Here is an 18,716-nt window from a genome sequence, read left to right as displayed (position 1 = left end):
TCATTTTTTCACCACTGTTAGCAAACGAATAATTTTGGGTATATTTTTATTCATTGATAGCCCTATTTACAGTTTTACACTTAATGCATTAATGCATAAATACATTCACAACAACCTACATTTCCCGTGCTGCATCAATTAATAAATACAATAATTGGCAGTAGTTGCTTAATGGAAAATGTTATTGATTTGGGTCTCCATTCAGACAAAATGTTTATGCTTCTCTGATTAAGAATAGACAACTATTTATGTTTAATTGGACGAGCTGTCATAATATTAATTTGTCTCTACCGATAATGCATGCATATCATATCATGTACCGCTCTGCATAGAAAATATAATAATTAAATAAGTGGAATATTAAATATGTCCGTTATTCAGTTATGGCCTGATAAGAACCGTACGTGGTACGAGTTGAAAGCGCTAGCCAATTAAAACTGTGTTCAATCTTACTCCACTTATTTGATTATTACTATATTGTGCCTGAGAGTTAGAACTTTACTGTGCTTTATATATATATATATTTCCTACATTTCCCGTGCTGCATAATACACTTCCAGTGCTGCATCAATCAATAAATACAATAATTGGCAGTAGTTGCTTAATGGAAAGAGTTATTAATTTGGGACTCCATTCAGACAAAATGGTTATGCTTCTCTGATTAAGAATATAGACAACTATATATGTTTAATTGGACGAGGTGTCATAATATTAATTTGTCTCTACCGAGAATGCATGCATATCATATCATGTACCGCTCTGCATTAGAATATATATATATATATATATATATATATATATATATATATATATATATATATATAGAGAAAGAGAGAGAGAGAGAGAGTGAGAGAGAGAGAGAGAGGTGAGAGAGAGAGAGAGAGAGAGAGAGAGAGAGAGAGAGAGAGAGAGAGAGAGAGAGAGAGAGAGAGAGAGAGAGAGAATTAAATAAGTGGAATATTAAATATGTCCGTTATTCAGTTATGGCCTGATAAGACCCGTACGTGGTAAGCGCTAGCCTATCGAAACTGTGTTCAATCTCACCCGAGTGTCTTTTGATATCAAATATATCAACGAGTGTTGATATAAACTGACGGCCAAAATAAACGTTACCAACGATATTTCTAGGATAAAATATGACCAACACAATTTGAAGCAGTAATAACAATTGTATTGTAGAATTTCATCATTCATAACAGTAAAATGCGAATTTACTAATTCAACAACAGAGTCCTTGACCTCCAACAGGGACATTTCTTGACAAGGGGTCTTTCGTCCAGTATTCGATCAACAACATTGGTTACAACTTTAAGGTGACGACGGCCCAGACCGTTCAATACGGGATATGACCTCCATGAGCGGCAATGCATCTTCGAATGCGGCATCGAACTGAGTAGACAAGCGTCCCCACATCGACTGAAGGTACCCGATTCCATTCCTCACGGAGGGCAACGATCAACAGGTGTCTCGTGAAGGGAGGATGTTGACGTTTCCGAAGACGACGCCCCAGCTGGTCCCAGAGATGTTCTATGGGTGACAGATCTGATGATCGAGCTGGCTACGGCAGGACAGTCACGTTGTTTACGTTGAGGAAGTCTGTTGTAATACGGGCTTTATGGGGTGTGGCGTCATCGTGTTGGAACACCGTCCGTTGTTGACGCTGGATGAAAGGAAGAACCACTGGCCGTAAGATATTGTCAATGTAGCGTTGTGCTGTCAGATTGCCTTCGATGATGACACGTTCCGTCTTCTCGTCCCCGCAAATGCCGCCCCAGACCATCACACTTCCGCCCCCGTAACGTTCCACCTCCTGGACACAACAATTAAGGAGCCGTACGTTCACCACGTCGTCGATAAACCCGCGTCCGCCCATCAGGTTTGAAGAGTTGGAACCTCACTAAACAGCACTCGCCGCCATTCCCTTTGTTGCCATCGCACCACGTCAATCTGGCACGTCGATGTTGACGGGTCATGGTCATGCCCTTGAAAGGGCGAAAAGCCCGGAGACCAAAATGTCGTAGTCGTATGGTCACTGTTTGTCTGCTGACCGGATGTCCTAAGCTGTTGGCAGCTGATGACGTCACAATAAGAAATCTGTTCCTCAAATGAAGTACCCGTAAAAAGCGGTCATCCTGCGGGTTCGTGACCTTTGGTCTGCCAGTCCGTGGTCTGTCTGCGGTTCTGTCAGTCTGTCGGAGACGTGCGACCAGTCTGGTAATGGTCATCTTGGAGCAGTTCATGTTAATGGCAACCGCTCTCTGTGTCGCTCCCATCTGCAGCATACCTATGGCTCTCTCCCTCTGGACAGCGGTCAGTCTTGACATGTTCGTTGGTGTTAATCATCGCAACAAATGATAGGGAACAGATCCGTGCGTAATTTATACCCGGAAACTGCACGATAATTTGGGAAAGAATGTTTTAAAAAATTGCTGAAAAACACCAATATCTCCCAAAATCCGTAAGGCACGTGCCAAGAACGACAGAGAACATGAAGGCTGTATTAGTGAGATATGTGTTCGTTACTGTTTTTGAACAGGTTTGCATCTTTATTTCAAAGTGGCAAATCAGTTAATGTTGGTAACGTGTCTTTTGACCCTCAGTTTATTTGATATCAAAAGACACGAGGGTGAGATTATATTTATCATCTATCAGCATTCTTCCAACTTTTTCAGTTTGTAGACAGTACTAAGCAGTGTCAAAAAGTACTGCTAACAGTTTCAGTAGCAGAGCTATTAGTGATGTCATTTGATTGTGACGTCATGGTAACAATGACATCACAATGGTCTGCAAAGCATTGTGATGCAATTTTAGTGCGGCTACAATGTAGACATCGCTTGATCTCACCTAAGCGATATCTCCTGTGGGAGCCAGTTTTAATTTTTATTTATTTATTTATTTATTTATTTATTTATTATGCCTCAAAGTGAGATTGGCCAATCATGAGCCCGCATTCGTCACCACTCGCCCCTTTCCGTAACCGGAATAACACGAGTTGGTCACGAATGATGAGCCCGTATACCGTCAGCAAAAATCCAAGATGGTTGTTACTGAGCTAATATGAGACCGTATACCGTCAGTAACAGCCATCTTGGATTTTCCAACACCCACCTCACATATTTCACATGGGAATTCGACCCGTGAAGATTGCGGGATAGAATAGTTCTTCAAGCAAAGCCGTAAAATGCGACTATGCTTGTCGTAAAAGGCGACTAACGGGATCGGGTGGTCAGGCTCGCTGACTTGGTTGATGCATGTCATCGTCCCAATTGCGTGGATCGATGTTCATGATGTCAATCACTGGATTGTCTGGTCCAGACTCGATTTTTTACAGACCGCCGTCATATAGCTGGAATATTGCTGAGTGCGGCGTTAAACAACAAACAAAACACATGGGAATTCGGGTACAGAAATTCGTTATTCGACACTCTTTTGTGTTTTAATATGATTAATTGTGATGAGCAAAGACATTATTTATTAAAGAAACCACGTTCGTGACTTTATTTATGAAAAAGAAATATCGAGAAAAATGTTGACGTCACAAACAAGAAACATGACACCAATGACGTCACATAGTAATAGAATAGATAGGGGAAAGCGGACTGTTATCTGTTATCTGATTTCTGTTAACATGCGGGCATTTTTATTTTAATTCTATCCATTTTAGCTATAGTACTTTAAACGTTCACATTTGGTGCGTTACATATTCCATTGAGGGCGGTCGGGTAGCCTAGTGGTTAAAGCGTTCGCTCGTCACGCCGAAGACCCGGGTTCGATTCCCGACATGGGTACAATGTGTGAAGACCATTTGTGGTGTCCCCCGCCGTGATATTGCTGGAATATTGCTAAAAGCGGCGTTAAACCATACTCACTCACTCACTCATATTCCATTGTTAACGTTTATGTTTACAAGCGTTGTATCGGAAACATATGTAGTGGTCCTGTCGTTTATACCGGTTGCAGTAGGGGCGGTCGGGCAGCCTACGGGTTAAGCGTTCGCTCGTCACGCCGAAGACCCGGGTTCGATTTCCGACATGGGTACAATGTGTGAAGCCCATTATCCGCCGTGATATCGCTGGAATACTTCTAAAAGCGGCGTAAAACCATACTCACTCACTCACTATACCGGTTGCAAGTGTCATTTTTACATGACATGTGCGACAAAGATACCAAATTGTGTAAACTATTCGGCATAATAAATTCGTTATGGTGTCTTTAGTTGTCACGGTGTCATATTAGGTTAGCAGGAAAAAGTTGGGCCTAATATGACACCGTACACGCCATAACTAATAAAATACCTGCGTCTCTGTACAGAATGCGGCGCTAAACAACAAACAAACAATTAGGGCACTGAACGAAGAGATGTCGGAAACACAGGGTGTTTGTTTGAGAGATACGGGTATACACATAGATATTTATCAGAGATTCCGATGTACATACAATGTGATTGTATTTTGCTGGTTTAATCAAGAACACGTGTCAGTACATATTCTTCAACAGCTGTTATTTGTATAAAAACCGACAGCTGGCGATACACGATGTAACAGCCCAGGTCAGGAGTGTACGTAATTCATGACCTGTAGGTCACACAGCCCTGGAGATTACCTATACTGTTATGAATAAGCCGAAATGACGTCACAGGTAATCATTACGTTGCATCCAGAGATCGGTCATGGTTGGATGTCTTACAAGTCAATGTTCTCATGTTTTTTCTTTGTATGTCTGTTGTTTAAAGGGCAAGTTCACACGGAACTGAACCTATTTTTCTTGTACTTTTGTGGCAGATACATATTATTGTAATATATAGTTATGTAAATATTAGTTTTAAGTCATTTAAGTGTTGCATTGATATTTGTATAATGACAATTGCATTATGAATTGCAGGTGTATTATTTCCGATTTTAACTAATGAATGTATTTTTTCTATCAACAGGTTTGGTCATTTTTGATACAGGCTATAATTATAAGGACACAGAAGGTTGAGTCTATTATTAGCTCTATAGTTAGTTTCATTCTAATATGATTAAGGGTAGATAGGTAGGGCTACCACATTATTACGTGGCCTGATTTCATGAACACCGATTGGATCATTCAAACTCTTGCCCTCTTTCCTAATTCAAAGCTGCACTTCACAGTCACTCTTTGCACCATCAGGATTGTTATGCCATGGAGTCATAAACAAATTCAAATACCTCACAGGTTAGTTTAATCTCTTACATTGGTTTATGAGTGTGTACACTTTATATGTTATATTTGTATTGTGTGGATATAAATAAAACAAGTAAATTCAACCTTAATAATGGTAAATCTAACCTAAATGTAAATAACACTTCAGTCAGGTTCTAGTGCATTTCAAAGTATAGAATCAATACAAAAACTATCAAATAACTCATATAATTCATTCAGGTAATTATATTTTCCCTATGAGTGAATTGTTGCATGTTTGAGTGTTTGATTGATTGACTGATTTCATATATGAGAGGAAGAATAGTGTATATGTGAATGTAAGTACGAATGTGATTTTAGCCTAAGTTGTTTTGATGTGTTCCAGGTGTTGGTAATGATAATAGCTATGTTGATTTGTAGTTACTGTAGAAATAATGTTGCATATTGTTTACACGGATTTTAGGTATGCTTGGTATATCTGGCTTGGCGGAGCTTGGTGAACGTCGTGTGCACCCTAGTGCCATACACCGGGTACGAATTATGCTATTTTGCATCTCGTATGTTTATGTGATACTGAGTATTACGACGTCTGTGTCATATTTATTTTTAAGATATGAGTTAATCAAGGAGTTATCTCCCCTTGTTGTATTGTCATACGATCTGTCATTTTTGTTTCACCTAATTTGTGTAATGGGCTGTTTTTAAGCCTCGGGTATATTGTATGACGCTATATATATTGAATGATATATTGTTTCAGGGTGTGTTTAATTGACCGGGAATAAAACGTTCTCACCCCGTAACCAGTGTCTTGGACTTTTGATGTTGCCTCCACACTAAAATCGGTTACACTTTTTCCACATTAAAAGTGTTAACCTAGAAGTGTCATATAGACACAAATATAAAAATATCACAAATAATTAACATATTTTTTGCCTTAAAACGATATATATTTTTCACATTTACCAAGTGTTCTATTTCCATAACAAAAACACCATGGCTAATGCCCCTTGCAATATGACGTCAATGGTGCCAATTGATAAACTTTATGACGTCATCATGCTTTGTTGGAGCCGCTTCACGTGGTGTAGGTACAGGTGTGTGAATCCAGCGTCTCAGATGCCAGCCAGCATAGTGCAGTACACTGCGCCGGAGTGTTTCGTAGGCCATGTTGTTTTACCGCAAACTGGTACTTGATATCTTTTGCGTTGAGAATAGACAGGGACCAATTACGTCATAATCTAAGGGGGATAACTCAGGCCTGTTTAGCTCGAAAAACGAAGGCCTCATAACAGCATATCATTTTCACACTAGTGTCAGCTTCCTACTTTCACTGTGAAAAGAATGAGTGTATATTTTCACAAACAGATACTAACTAATTCTAAAATTGCGTTTTGTTTAGTAACAGAAAGAAAGTGATTTTTGGGTGTACACTTCCCCATTAACACGCTTAACGCCGCACTCAGCAATATTCCAACTACACATGACCGTAGGGGGTGGGGAAGAGAACTGTTGAGGCTGTAGTAAACAATATTCCTGCTATATCAAGACAGTCTTAATTAGAAAAACCGTGGCTGATATTACAAGCATGACCTATATGGACAATGACACACAATCAATCAAGTCACCCAATCTATGTCGTTGTCCCTTGTGAACGACACAAACAATGCCTTCTTTGTGAACATTGAAATCTGTGGCTCAGCTTGTCACTGGGTTTCACTCAATTTCTGTGTGATTAGGTTAATGTTGGTTTGGCTACAGGCAGCAATATTCAAGCTGCATTATCATGTAAACCGCCTCCATGGTGCAGTGGTTGAACATCTGCAGTGGTTGAGTGAGTGAGTGAGTATGGTTTTACGCCGCTTTTAGCAATATTCCAGCAATATCACGGCAGGGGACACCAGAAATGGGCTTCACACATTGTACCCATGTCGGGAATCGAACCCGGGTCTTCGGCGTGACGAGCGAACGCTTTAACCACTAGGCTACCCGACCGCCCCTGCAGTGGTTGAACATCTGCCCGGAGAGCGGAAGATCTGGAAATCGATCCCCGGCCCCGTCTTACCAAAGATGTCAAAAGATGGCCCTCGGCACTGAGGGGCTAAAACAAGGATTGGTCAGCTCAGAGTCAGTATACTGTGTGTGAGTTGGGTATTCATGTTAAACTGCGGCATGGTATCTCAGTCGGCTAGCACTATACAACTGGCATTAGTCCAGACCAGTACAAGCAGACAGACAGACAGAACCACAGACACACACACAATCATGTGTATCACCGTGGCCTGGAACTAGTGTGAACTGGACCAGGCCACAGCATGACCCAGGACATCAGGGCAGTCAGGTCATGAAAAACTGCTCCCCGCCCCCTCCCCACTATTCTTCAACAATACTGTTTGGGGCAAATGAAGAAGTGCACTATGTGGTCACAATCTGCAAAGCAATCACAAGTATGCTTCAAAGAGTGTATTCTCTCTGCGTTAATTGACTATAAAAGTCCAGTTTCTGCCCTTGCCGAACAAGGCTGTAATTTCCAGGTGTGATTGAGAGCCACCAGCAGCTACTACGAGTTATGTCCCTCCTATTGACCAAACAGATCCACCTCTCATATCACTTGCACATGCTTTAAACAAAATGGTGGCACCCAGTCAAGACGATCTGATCGTTTAATCAAGTAATAAAACGTGCCCAACCTCTTGAAGTGCATCAAATCACTTGAGCACCTTGATCAATTGTTTGTTTGTAGTTTAACGCTGCACTCAGCAATATTCCAGCGATATGACAGCGATCTGTAAATAATCGATTCTGAACCAGACAATCCAGTGATTGACATCATGGGCATCGATCCACCCAATTGGGATACGATGACATGCATCAACCAAATCAGCGAGCCTGACCACCCGATCCCGTTAGCCGCCTCTTACGACAAGCATAGTCGCCTTTTATGGCAAGCATGGGTTGCTGAAGACCTGTTCTACCTATTCTATAGGTTTCACCCACCCTAACCATGTGGATAAGCAAATCCAGGTCCTCGCCTTGATACCTAGATGCTTCAACTTTCACAACTCCCTTCTAAGAAAGAGTCCAGTATTATGTTCAGTCTCATCTTTATGCACACTTCATGACACAGCAAGACCGCCTCCGTGGTCTAGTGGTAGAGGGTCCGCCCGGAGAGCGGAAGGTCCGGGGTTCGATCCCCGGCTGCGTCATACCAAAAGACGTTAAAAGATGGTACTTGTTGTTACCATCTGGCGCCTGGCATTAAGGGGCTAAAACAAGGACTGGTCGGCTCGGAGTCCGTATAATGTGTCTGAGTGGGGTATTCATGTTAAACTGCGGCATGGTATCTTAGTTGCAGAAGTCGCTATATGTGTGCAGTAATCACGTATCAGCCGGAACTATTATGTTCTTGTTCTTCAATCGCAGGGGTGCCTGGGGGCGCAGGTGGCCCAGTCGTCTAAGGCGCCGCGATTCGCTGTGCAGAGTTGCGTCCCTTGGGCACTACACAAACCTATGATTTAGAGTTCGAATCCCGGTTCGCCCCGATTATGTTTTCGAAGCGGTAAACGTCTGAGACCTGCATCACTTCGGGTTTTCATCCCACATTAAGCTGACACGCCGCGATATAACTGGAATACTGTTAAAAGCGGCGTTAAACCAAACTCACTAAAGTAGTTTAGGAGTGTCGAGGCTAGCACTATAAATCGGCATTAGTTCGGACTAGTACAAGCAGCCATAACACACGTGCATGCACGTCGCTGTATAAGTGCAATAATCTTGGACGCGACGTTAAACCCAATTTCACCTCACCTCATGACACTGCAAAACAAACAAAACATACCGAATATCAGTTTTAATATACACCTGTGCATAGAAAAACTTACTCTGGTACAATATTTACAATTATACATCGTAACATGACTTGAGGATGCAGCAAAGGATGCACCATGTGATGATGGTTATGGATGTGAAAATGATACAGACTCCAGGGATTTATTTGAGAGTATTAATTTACATATTTATGAAGTCTTGGCTTTCAATAATAGTTTAGCGCTGTCTCGGGATGTACCAACAGCAAACATAATACATGTCACACCTTAGGCTTATCATAAATGTGAATTTGTTTGAATAAAAACTTGATTGAAATATCTGGCATGGACTGTACGAACATTGATTGTATTTCTTATCAGCACAATTTGTTTTAGATAAATGTTAAGTACATGTTTCAATTTAACTAGGTTCAATCATTTCAATATTCACACTCATTTGCATCCAGAGGGACTGACAATGGATATTCTTAATTTTTAAGTCTATAAGACTGAATATTTTGTATTGGGTAGACCCTGGTTCTTCAATCACATAATTCTGTATGATATAGTTATAATCATTTCACTTTACAGCTTTTATATTTTAGCAATAAAACATGATTTATCTTCCAACAACCTAAATTTTTTCAATAATTGTATCACGCTATATGCACACGCACATATCTGCTTAGAAGACAAAATGGCACATTTCCACTCTTGAAATAGTAACAAAGTAAGAAAGTACAAGAACTGTCTCTCTAAATGGACAAAATAAAGATAACACAAATGAAAATAAACATTGCTTCTCATGCAAGTGTATCATATACAATAGTGGTCCCCTTGAAATTAACATGCTGTTAAGGTGATGAACAAAATCGCAGTTCTACATAAAAATGTTCAACCTGATGTGAAGGATTTGCAATTATAAAGACAATACAAGAAGACAACTTGTATAATCTGCCCAAACCTGTTATAAATAATTTAATGGTTCTCTTGACAAAATTGTGGTCGGTAGGGGGAAAAGTCATGGTTTTGATGATGATGAAGTTATCGAGATGAACCTGGATTTCGAACCCAATGAAAGGATTCTGGCACACCTACGGGATGCAACTCTGAACACCACATTGTGACATCTTAGATCACTAGGCCCCTTTGAACGGTAATTAGCTGGTGTATATTACACACATATAGTAGACTCCATCAATCTGGAAAGTTATACCTATCTCAAACTGAACCATCTGTATCAAAAGTCTTCCAACATACATATCATAACATTTATACATATATCATGAACTTTGAGACTCATGCCCACACAATATATATTATTGCAAGAACTGGGTCACTAAAAAGCTATATAATTTGTATTATTAAATTAAACATCAATTTGAAACATAAATGATTCAAATACACACTCATTCCTTAGATCAAACAGTTACTGAGAACATCGATAATGACTTCATACTCAACCATTGCTAAACATTACACATCTAACATTCGTTTTGGATGATTTGGTAAACTGGTCCAGCAGTAATAACCGGTTTTCACATATCACAAAATAATCTCGACTAGTGAGATGTTATCATGACGTTTCACAAGCAGTTATTGCCAAGAATGAAAATAATATTAGTAAAATGTTTGTATCCATAGGCGGATGAAGAGTGGGGTCCTGGGGATGAAGAAAACCAAATGTAGTATGTCGTAGGCACCAAAATTGACTGAGAGAGGATTTTGATATTTTGGACCCCTCCCTTTTAAAAATGCTGGCTCCGCCCTTGGTATCTGTATCTCGAATCACAATATCTTGAACTAAATGGTTGTTACTTCCGATTGGAGATAAGATTGGAGACTACTCTATGGTTGGTTGGTTGGTTTGGTGTGTTGTTTAACGCCACACTCAGCAATATTCCAGCTATATGACGGCGGTCTGTAAATAATCGAGTCTGGACCAGACAATCCAGTGATTGACATCATGTGCATCGATCCTTGCAATTGGGATCGATGACATGTTTCAACCAAGTCAGCGAGCCTGACCACCCGATCCCGTTAGTCGCCTTTTACGACAAACATAGTCGCCTTTTACGGAAAGCATGGGTTGCTGAAGACCCATTCTACCCCGGAATCTTCACGGGTCAGACTACTCTATGATAGTAAGGTACCTGTACAGTCTCAAGTAATGTGTTTTGCAACCATCAGGATAATGGTACTATTTGGCAATGAAAATGACAATAAGATTATCTACAGCACATGTACTCCTCGCCCTGGAGAAGAGTTAACCAGCAGACTTTGGCAAAAACAGTCTACTGAAGTTCCCGTTTCTTCTAATGGTTATATGCAGACCTTTAACCCACTGTGTAGCATTCAATGCTCTACTAAAACAAAATGTTTCACGAAAATGAACTTTCATTGTCAAGGACTTGGCTCACATTGGAAAATATTGCATCAAAATAGAAAAATATTTTTGTGAATTTTTAATTAATGTTGTTAATCGGCATATTTAAATCCTTTTTTCTTCAAATCTGCTCTTGCTTCCTTTACTTGCTGCAAAATAAAAACGAGAAAGAATGTTTACTAAAATTGATAAATTGACATTAGAAATGATCAGTGTTTACACCTCAATAATCTAAAATACAGCTTGTCATGAAAACATACAATAAATAAATAGAGAAGACAAGAAATATTTACTGGGAAATTGCTCTAGAAACCAATGTGTTAAAAATCATCAACAGCGTCCATTGGTCAAAGGGAGATAATTATATACCAGTTAACATACCGTATTCGACGTAATAAGTGCCTAAGGTGCTCTCAACATAAGAAATAGAGGGCTCTTATTAGAATATTGTTTTGGTGAAAACTACAGAGTTGAAAGATAAATTTCATGGTTTATGCTGGCAGCCGGAAATGTTTATATACAACAGATATATTTTTCCAGAATTTAATTGCCCATAATTAAATATAACACACGAGTGCGTATTATACACGAATAAATAAATCTTTTGAACATTGATCAATCGGAAGGGATGCTCATTGGGATTGTTCCCTAGCCAATACATTCGCAAATATTGCCGTGGGTGCTTATCACGTAGAATACGGTGTATTGATTACATGGACTTGTTGCTACCACAGCTACAGGCAGGTTTTTTCCCATGACCCTGTGTAATGATAACTGCCTGTCCTGCTTCACTTCAGTCAACATTACAGGAGCTATGGGGAGCCAAATCTGCCATGTCTTTCATGAAGAATGTTTGTCAGAGCATAAATAATAAATTGTAAAATATTTGATTTTACCCTTTTCAGTTCCTCTGATGCATCCACACAGTCATTAAATGTCGCCACCCTGTATCCTACCACAGCCAGGGAGTAACACTGAAATGACAAAGGATTATTACTGCCAAAAATATCTACTCAGGACAAAATGAGGTGAAATGGGGTTTAACGTCGCGACCAAGATTATTGCACTTATATAGTGATGTGCATGCACATGTGTGTGTGTGTGTGGCTGCTTGTACTAGTCCGGACTGATGCCGATTTACAGTGCTAGCCCACTGAGATACCATGCCACAGTTTAACATGAATACCCTACTCAGACACAGTATACTGACTCCAAGGCGACCAGACTTTGTTTTAGCCCCTTAATGCTGAGCGCAAGTACCACTTGTCACAACAGGTTCTTCAATAAAAGTAGCTTTACACTGTAAAAAGAATGCTACATCTCATCACACCTCAAGTCGAAGCATCATATGTTTTGCCGACATAATCTTTACAAAGCAATGCATTATATTAACTACTGTATATCAGATGTAAATATTTGCATACTCACAGCAAAACACATCAACAGATATAGGGGCATCTGAAAAAGAATATATATATATAGTGAGTGAGTTTGTTTTAAACAGTTATATCATGTCATGTCTGCTTGATGTGGGATGAAAGCTGAAATATTCAGGTCTAAGACGTGAACGGCTTTGGTGAAGAACCCACAAGCATGGGTGCTCAGAAACCAAGAAAAGTCGTCAGGGACTTGAATTCATGGTCCTAGTCTCCTGGCACATCAAAGGGACACAACCCTGCTCAGTGTATTCCAAATGACACTACCATGATGCACACTATGTGAGGAGACTAGGACCATGAGTTCAAGTCCCCTGGCACATCAAAGGGACACAACCCTGCACAGTGTATTCCAAATGACACTACCATGATGCACACTATGTGAGGAGACTAGGACCATGAGTTCAAGTCCCTTGGCACATCAAAGGGACACAACCCTGCTCAGTGTATTCCAAATGACACTACCATGATGCACACTATGTGAGTGAGTTGGGTTTAATTCTCCTTCAAACTGTATTTCAGTTATATCACAGCGTGTCAGATTGGTGTGGAAAGAAAGTGAAGTGATCCATGTCTAAAAACTTTACCACTTTCGTGAATGATGCTGACACACCTAGAATGATAATCAGGTCCAATCAGAGACTTGAACTCATGAACACAAGATTTTAGGCCCCATTTTGGGGGGGGGGGGAGGGGGTAGGTAAATCCCAAACAATTCCAGTTTCGAATATTTGTATTTGATTTCCTCATAGTGTTAACAATGTTAATGTAACAAAAATACAAATTTGGGAGGAACAATAGAAGAAACAACAACATATTTCTAGTCAGGAATGGCTTCAGAAAATGGGTTGTTTTTTATCATTTTACTCATAAAAGATTCAGGTCAGCAGAAAAATAATGATTGTGTCTTTTTGCACATTTTAATTCTGGGAATGGATGGATTTGTAAACCAAGTTCTGAAAAATGTCTGCACTAAAATACAGAATTGAACGTACCACTTGTACAACATCAAGGCAGTTTCCTGGCATATCAAGTTTTACATAGCCAAAGACTATGCTGAACCATACTGACATCAACAGGCTGACGCCAATGAGCCACTGGAACAATTTGGGAACCTGAGGTGCAAGAAACAACATATAGACATATTATGATCATCAAGATAGAGTGGCATTTCCCTCCCAAACACATCATATTGTTTCAGTGTTGGATCACAGATATCCTTGGCCAAAGTCAGCTAAAGGAAAAAAGGAAAATATTGACCTCGGCCTCAACCTTTGATTTATCAAAATACATGATATACATATATCAACTTTATCTAAAATCTAGATATATTAATTTATCATGCACAAAATCCGTTCATTTGGGGATGTGTTGGTAAAAAATATAAATATTAATAATAATAGGCCATTCTATACCACTCCGGGGTATGATCAAAGCGGTATTATTATCCCTGTCACTAGGCCAGTGTGCACTCAACAATCATTCTCAGCTCCCTGGGGAGTACACAACCCAACCCAACAACAACCCAACCCATCTCATCCAACCAGGTATCCATTCACTGCTGGGTGAACAGAGGCACATTTCGAACAAAGTCACTTGCCCAATGAGACGCCACATGTGTTACATGTGCTTTAGTGTGAGGCAGGACCGAAGCCCAAGAAACTCTCAGGAGCCAAGCTGCCGAAATGTGGTCACCCATCCAAGGACTCTCTACGACCAATGTTGCTTAATTTCACATGATTTGTGACCTGTGTGCTGTGCACAGGACCACGTGCAATTCACTGCATATGTTAAATATGGACTTATTTCTTCTCCATTTTTTTATGAAAATTGTTTGACGGATCCATGAGCCAATGAAAAATATATAAGAGCCTAATGTTCCAGCTATATGACAGCAGTTAGTAAATAGTCGAGTCTGGGCCATGATGGGATATGTTGACATGCATCAACCAAGTCAGCGAGTCTGACCACCCGATCCTGATAATGCCAAGTGCCAGGCAGGGTAACAACAAGTACCATCTATTAATGTCTTTTAATATGATGTGCCTGAAATTGAACCCAGGACATTTCGCTCTCCATGCTTACATTCTACCCTCTACACCACAATGGTACAAAATCAGCCAGGTCACACATGGTTACTTCCCAATCACCTGTTATTTGTGTCTGCCCTAAGATAAGCCTATTGTCAGAGCTCCAAATAACTTTTTGAACAATTGCATTTTTACTCTAGTGATTCTATTTAATTGGGTTATTTCATTTATCATTGGGTAACCAATATTTTATCACTCATCTATTCATCAATATATTGGGTTTTTCCCAAAATTAGTGAACATTTTAAGAGTATAAAAATAAAGTAAAGTTTTGGAGGTATATAACTGTTCTAAAAATATAGGCTTGATTCGGAAAGTAATTTAGCTCGTAGTTGTGTTTCGGATATTAGCTCATTTATATGCTTGCTGAAAAAACTTCTTTTGGTTTTTACGTGTGCTGTTTTCATACATTTGAGTTTTTCATTTACGCAAGTTAATTGAAAGTAATTGGGTTTTGAATATTTTTGGGGGGTATTTTACGCAAATATGCTGCTTATCTGTATTGTATATTTCAATACCCATTTGTGAGGGGTGGGTGGGGGGTGGGTGGAATGTTCTTATTAGCATCAAGATAATTACAAGTTGCATTTTTTAGTCTCTGACAATATCTTCACACTGTGCAGTTTAGGTCCTATTTAGGAATTTGTGTTTTCCATATCAAGCACAGCTTGAAGCTCTCACCTTTGGTTCAAATTCGACACTGGTTATACTACAATGCATGTGGGTTTTCCAAAATGTAAACTATGAGCGTCAATGTCAGTCAATGCCAAACTTTTTTGAATCTGCAATCACTCAAACATGGTTCTAAGCATAATTTTCAGTAGAGCTTAGTGTTATCACATGGAATATTATTAGAGTTTACTAGACAGTACAGAATTTTACAAAACCCAGCCTAAAAAGTGCTATGAAAAGATGTATCTATACTATAGTAAAGGAAAGAAGAATTGGGTTACTGATATTAGAACAACGTTATTTTTTCTCGGATTCGGTCATGTTTGGTTATCACAATCACCCGGTAACGTACAGGTATTTACTTCGATGTTATTTCAACGTTTGAAAGATAATTTTCAACAAATATGGCATAGAAGTTTATGTAATAGCTCCAAAATGTCCTTCTATTCTCATTTTAAATTAACGTTGAAGTGTGAAGAATATTTGTATTGTGTATAACCGTGAGTAAATTCCGGTCATGTATGTCAAGGTTTAGATGCAGCGCACACTGGCTGGAAATAGAAACTGGTAGAAAACTTAATATCCCTCGCGAAAAAAGATTTTGCAAACTATGTCAATTTGGCCTAATAGAAAACGAGTTTCATTTCCTGCTAGTGTGCCCTGCATACACTCACCTACACCATCTCTATATTCCTTCAAAATATTATTTACACCCAAATGTCCATAAGTTTAACATTCTTTTATCTACAACCAACACAAAGCTGATTATTGATATCGCTAAATATCTGTATCACAGTAAAGAAGAAAGAACACATATTTTATCATTGTGACTGTTGCCATAAATATGCCCTACATTTTGTACAAAGGGCCTGTGGCCTGTACTGTGCTGAATAAAGATTTTGAAAACCCAGCCGTCAGACTAGTAGGTAAAGTGATGGACTGCTATCTAGTCTGGCCTCCTATAGCCTAGTTGCATCATCCCCCGCACATATCAATGATGTTTTTTCCCAGTCCTTTTCATTCATTCTCATGCATATAACAATGTTGTTGGAAAATGTCCATGCTTGTTCCTCGCCTAACAATCAACCTAATTAACTAGCTTGAAAGGCTGTTTGATCAGGTTGTCTATGGACCATCGTAAACACTGTGGGCAACATGATAGTTGTAAAAAGGCTTGCTGGACCGATTGGACTTATTCCTGGGGACATAAAAGATAAGGGGCCTTGAGTTTAATGAGAAAAGGGTTTAGGCTAACACCTAAGGGTAATCTCGATGATGTGATTAGTTTTCAGTTGGGTTGCTCTCATCAGCCTTGAGTTTAGATTACCAGGGTAATAATTAGTGTAGCCTGGTACATCATATACATAGTTAAACCTATGTTGACAACGACCTAAAAGCTCAACTTACACCTATATAAACACATGGATGGATGTATTTCCAGGCACAAATGAACCTAATTAGTAATATTCACTACCACTTTCACCGCAGTTGAAGAGATCAATCTCCAGCTGCAAAATTGTAACATCAACCACTGTTACTATCTGATATCCACTGGCTGCTAATACAAGTGCAAATTACAGAGTATCATGGGAATAAAACCTTGTTTCCACTTCCAAGACCATTATTTTTTAATACAGCATTTATTTCAGGTCTTTGAAAGGCAATTATTTTGATTAAAAAAGGTTAATTTGTGCCTAAAAAAATTATTTTATCTAAATTTATGAACCTGTAAACAGAGACCATGACGTCAACGTGACACTTTCGAGTTTTTAGAAAGTTTAATTTGTGCCTAAAAAAATGAATATATCAAAATTTAAGAACCTGTAAATAGAGGCCATGAAGTTAACGTGAAACTTTCATGTTTTTAGACCCATAACCCTTTTTAAAATACATTTCCAAAGGTTTAGCTGTAAAAGGTAAATGATTTGGGAACGATATGAAAAAGCCGGAATAAAAATGTCCATGATATAATGTATTCAGCATTCTGTTGAACCTTGTGAATCAGTATCAGAGTTTTGACTAATGTTTTGAAGTTGTTTATCGTTGCTATATATTAGCGACCAGTGGATGTCGGATAGTAAAAATGCAGCAATCCTGTAATATTTATGTGGGTTTGAGTAAAGAAATGACATCAGCTGGCCATGACAAGCATTGCATCAGCCTTGTCAAATGTCAATTAGCAAACTGATCAGATACAACTCGGTCAAAGGTCCAGCATACTGCTACGAAATATCAAGATCGTGTTTTTTTTTAAAATTATGTGAAATAGAAATTTACTTATTATTCCGACAGGTTTAATTATTAGATATTCACTTTCATACCTCGTTCTCAGCCTCTGCAATTTTTCTGACTTATCATTATTGTTTTATCATAATGTGAGTACACCGTCCCTTACACCATATGAATATGGGTGGTGCTAAGTACGTAAACACAATGAACGAATTACCATGTTATTGGCTTAAAACAACTGGACATGCGGTCGGCTATTTCAAGAAAGTTTGCCTCCGATCCTCGGCCACGCCAGCAGACGAAAAGTGGACACGCACCGGCAAAGATGTTTTCAAAACGTTAACCTACGACTGGAATATTAACTTCATGAATATCTACAAATGCAACTATATTTGAATAAACAAATAGTAAAATAGATACGTTTGTGCTCATTTAAAACAACTACTTTTAAATCTACTACCAGTGTATCTTAATATGTTATAATGTTATTACATATTAAATGTTTTTCCGTTTTAATTATCATTTACTTGCACTGTTTTGGATAAACAGGGATACTAAAGTTTATTATATTTAGTGCCCTTATTTTCCAAATAATACAACAACCAAATTAAACAAGAAAAATACATTCATTAAGAATTTTCTTATTACATTACCTGACATAGAGTTTTTTTTCGATGTGAGATAATTAGCAATATTTTGCCTTTTAAATGGAAGGAACAATAAAGCGTCCCCTAACATAAAACATCAAGCTCCTTCCCAGCGCGTGACACCTTCGTTACACTCTCGGTAACATAGTATAGAGAGCTCCGGGAACGTACTATCGCTGTGAGGAGCTTGATAAAACATAACGCTAAATGCGGCTAAACATCTAATATTCTTTATCAGTGGAAGGATGTTAACTTCACAACCATAAAGGGTCGGCTATAGCGTCCTTTAG

General features: G+C 39.0%; 1 protein-coding gene across 1 annotated transcript; it reads right to left on the bottom strand.

Annotated features, from left to right (window-relative positions):
• Positions 1-9,031: 9,031 nt before the first annotated feature.
• On the bottom strand, positions 9,032-18,086 carry LOC139444970 (dolichol-phosphate mannosyltransferase subunit 3-like). Its single transcript, XM_071226008.1, has 5 exons — positions 17,997-18,086; positions 13,784-13,903; positions 12,781-12,810; positions 12,249-12,326; positions 9,032-11,501 (listed from the first exon to the last, which is right to left on the bottom strand). The coding sequence occupies exons 1-5, from the start codon at positions 17,997-17,999 to the stop codon at positions 11,445-11,447; spliced, it is 288 nt and encodes a 95-aa protein (XP_071082109.1). The 5' UTR covers positions 18,000-18,086; the 3' UTR covers positions 9,032-11,444.
• Between the last annotated feature and the right edge of the window lie 630 nt (positions 18,087-18,716).

This window comes from Haliotis cracherodii, unplaced genomic scaffold, assembly GCF_022045235.1.
Source record: "Haliotis cracherodii isolate W230 unplaced genomic scaffold, xgHalCrac1.p SCAF_6, whole genome shotgun sequence".
NCBI lineage: Eukaryota > Metazoa > Mollusca > Gastropoda > Lepetellida > Haliotidae > Haliotis > Haliotis cracherodii.
Note: the sequence above shows the minus strand (reverse complement) of the source record. Positions and strands in the feature narration are given on the sequence as shown.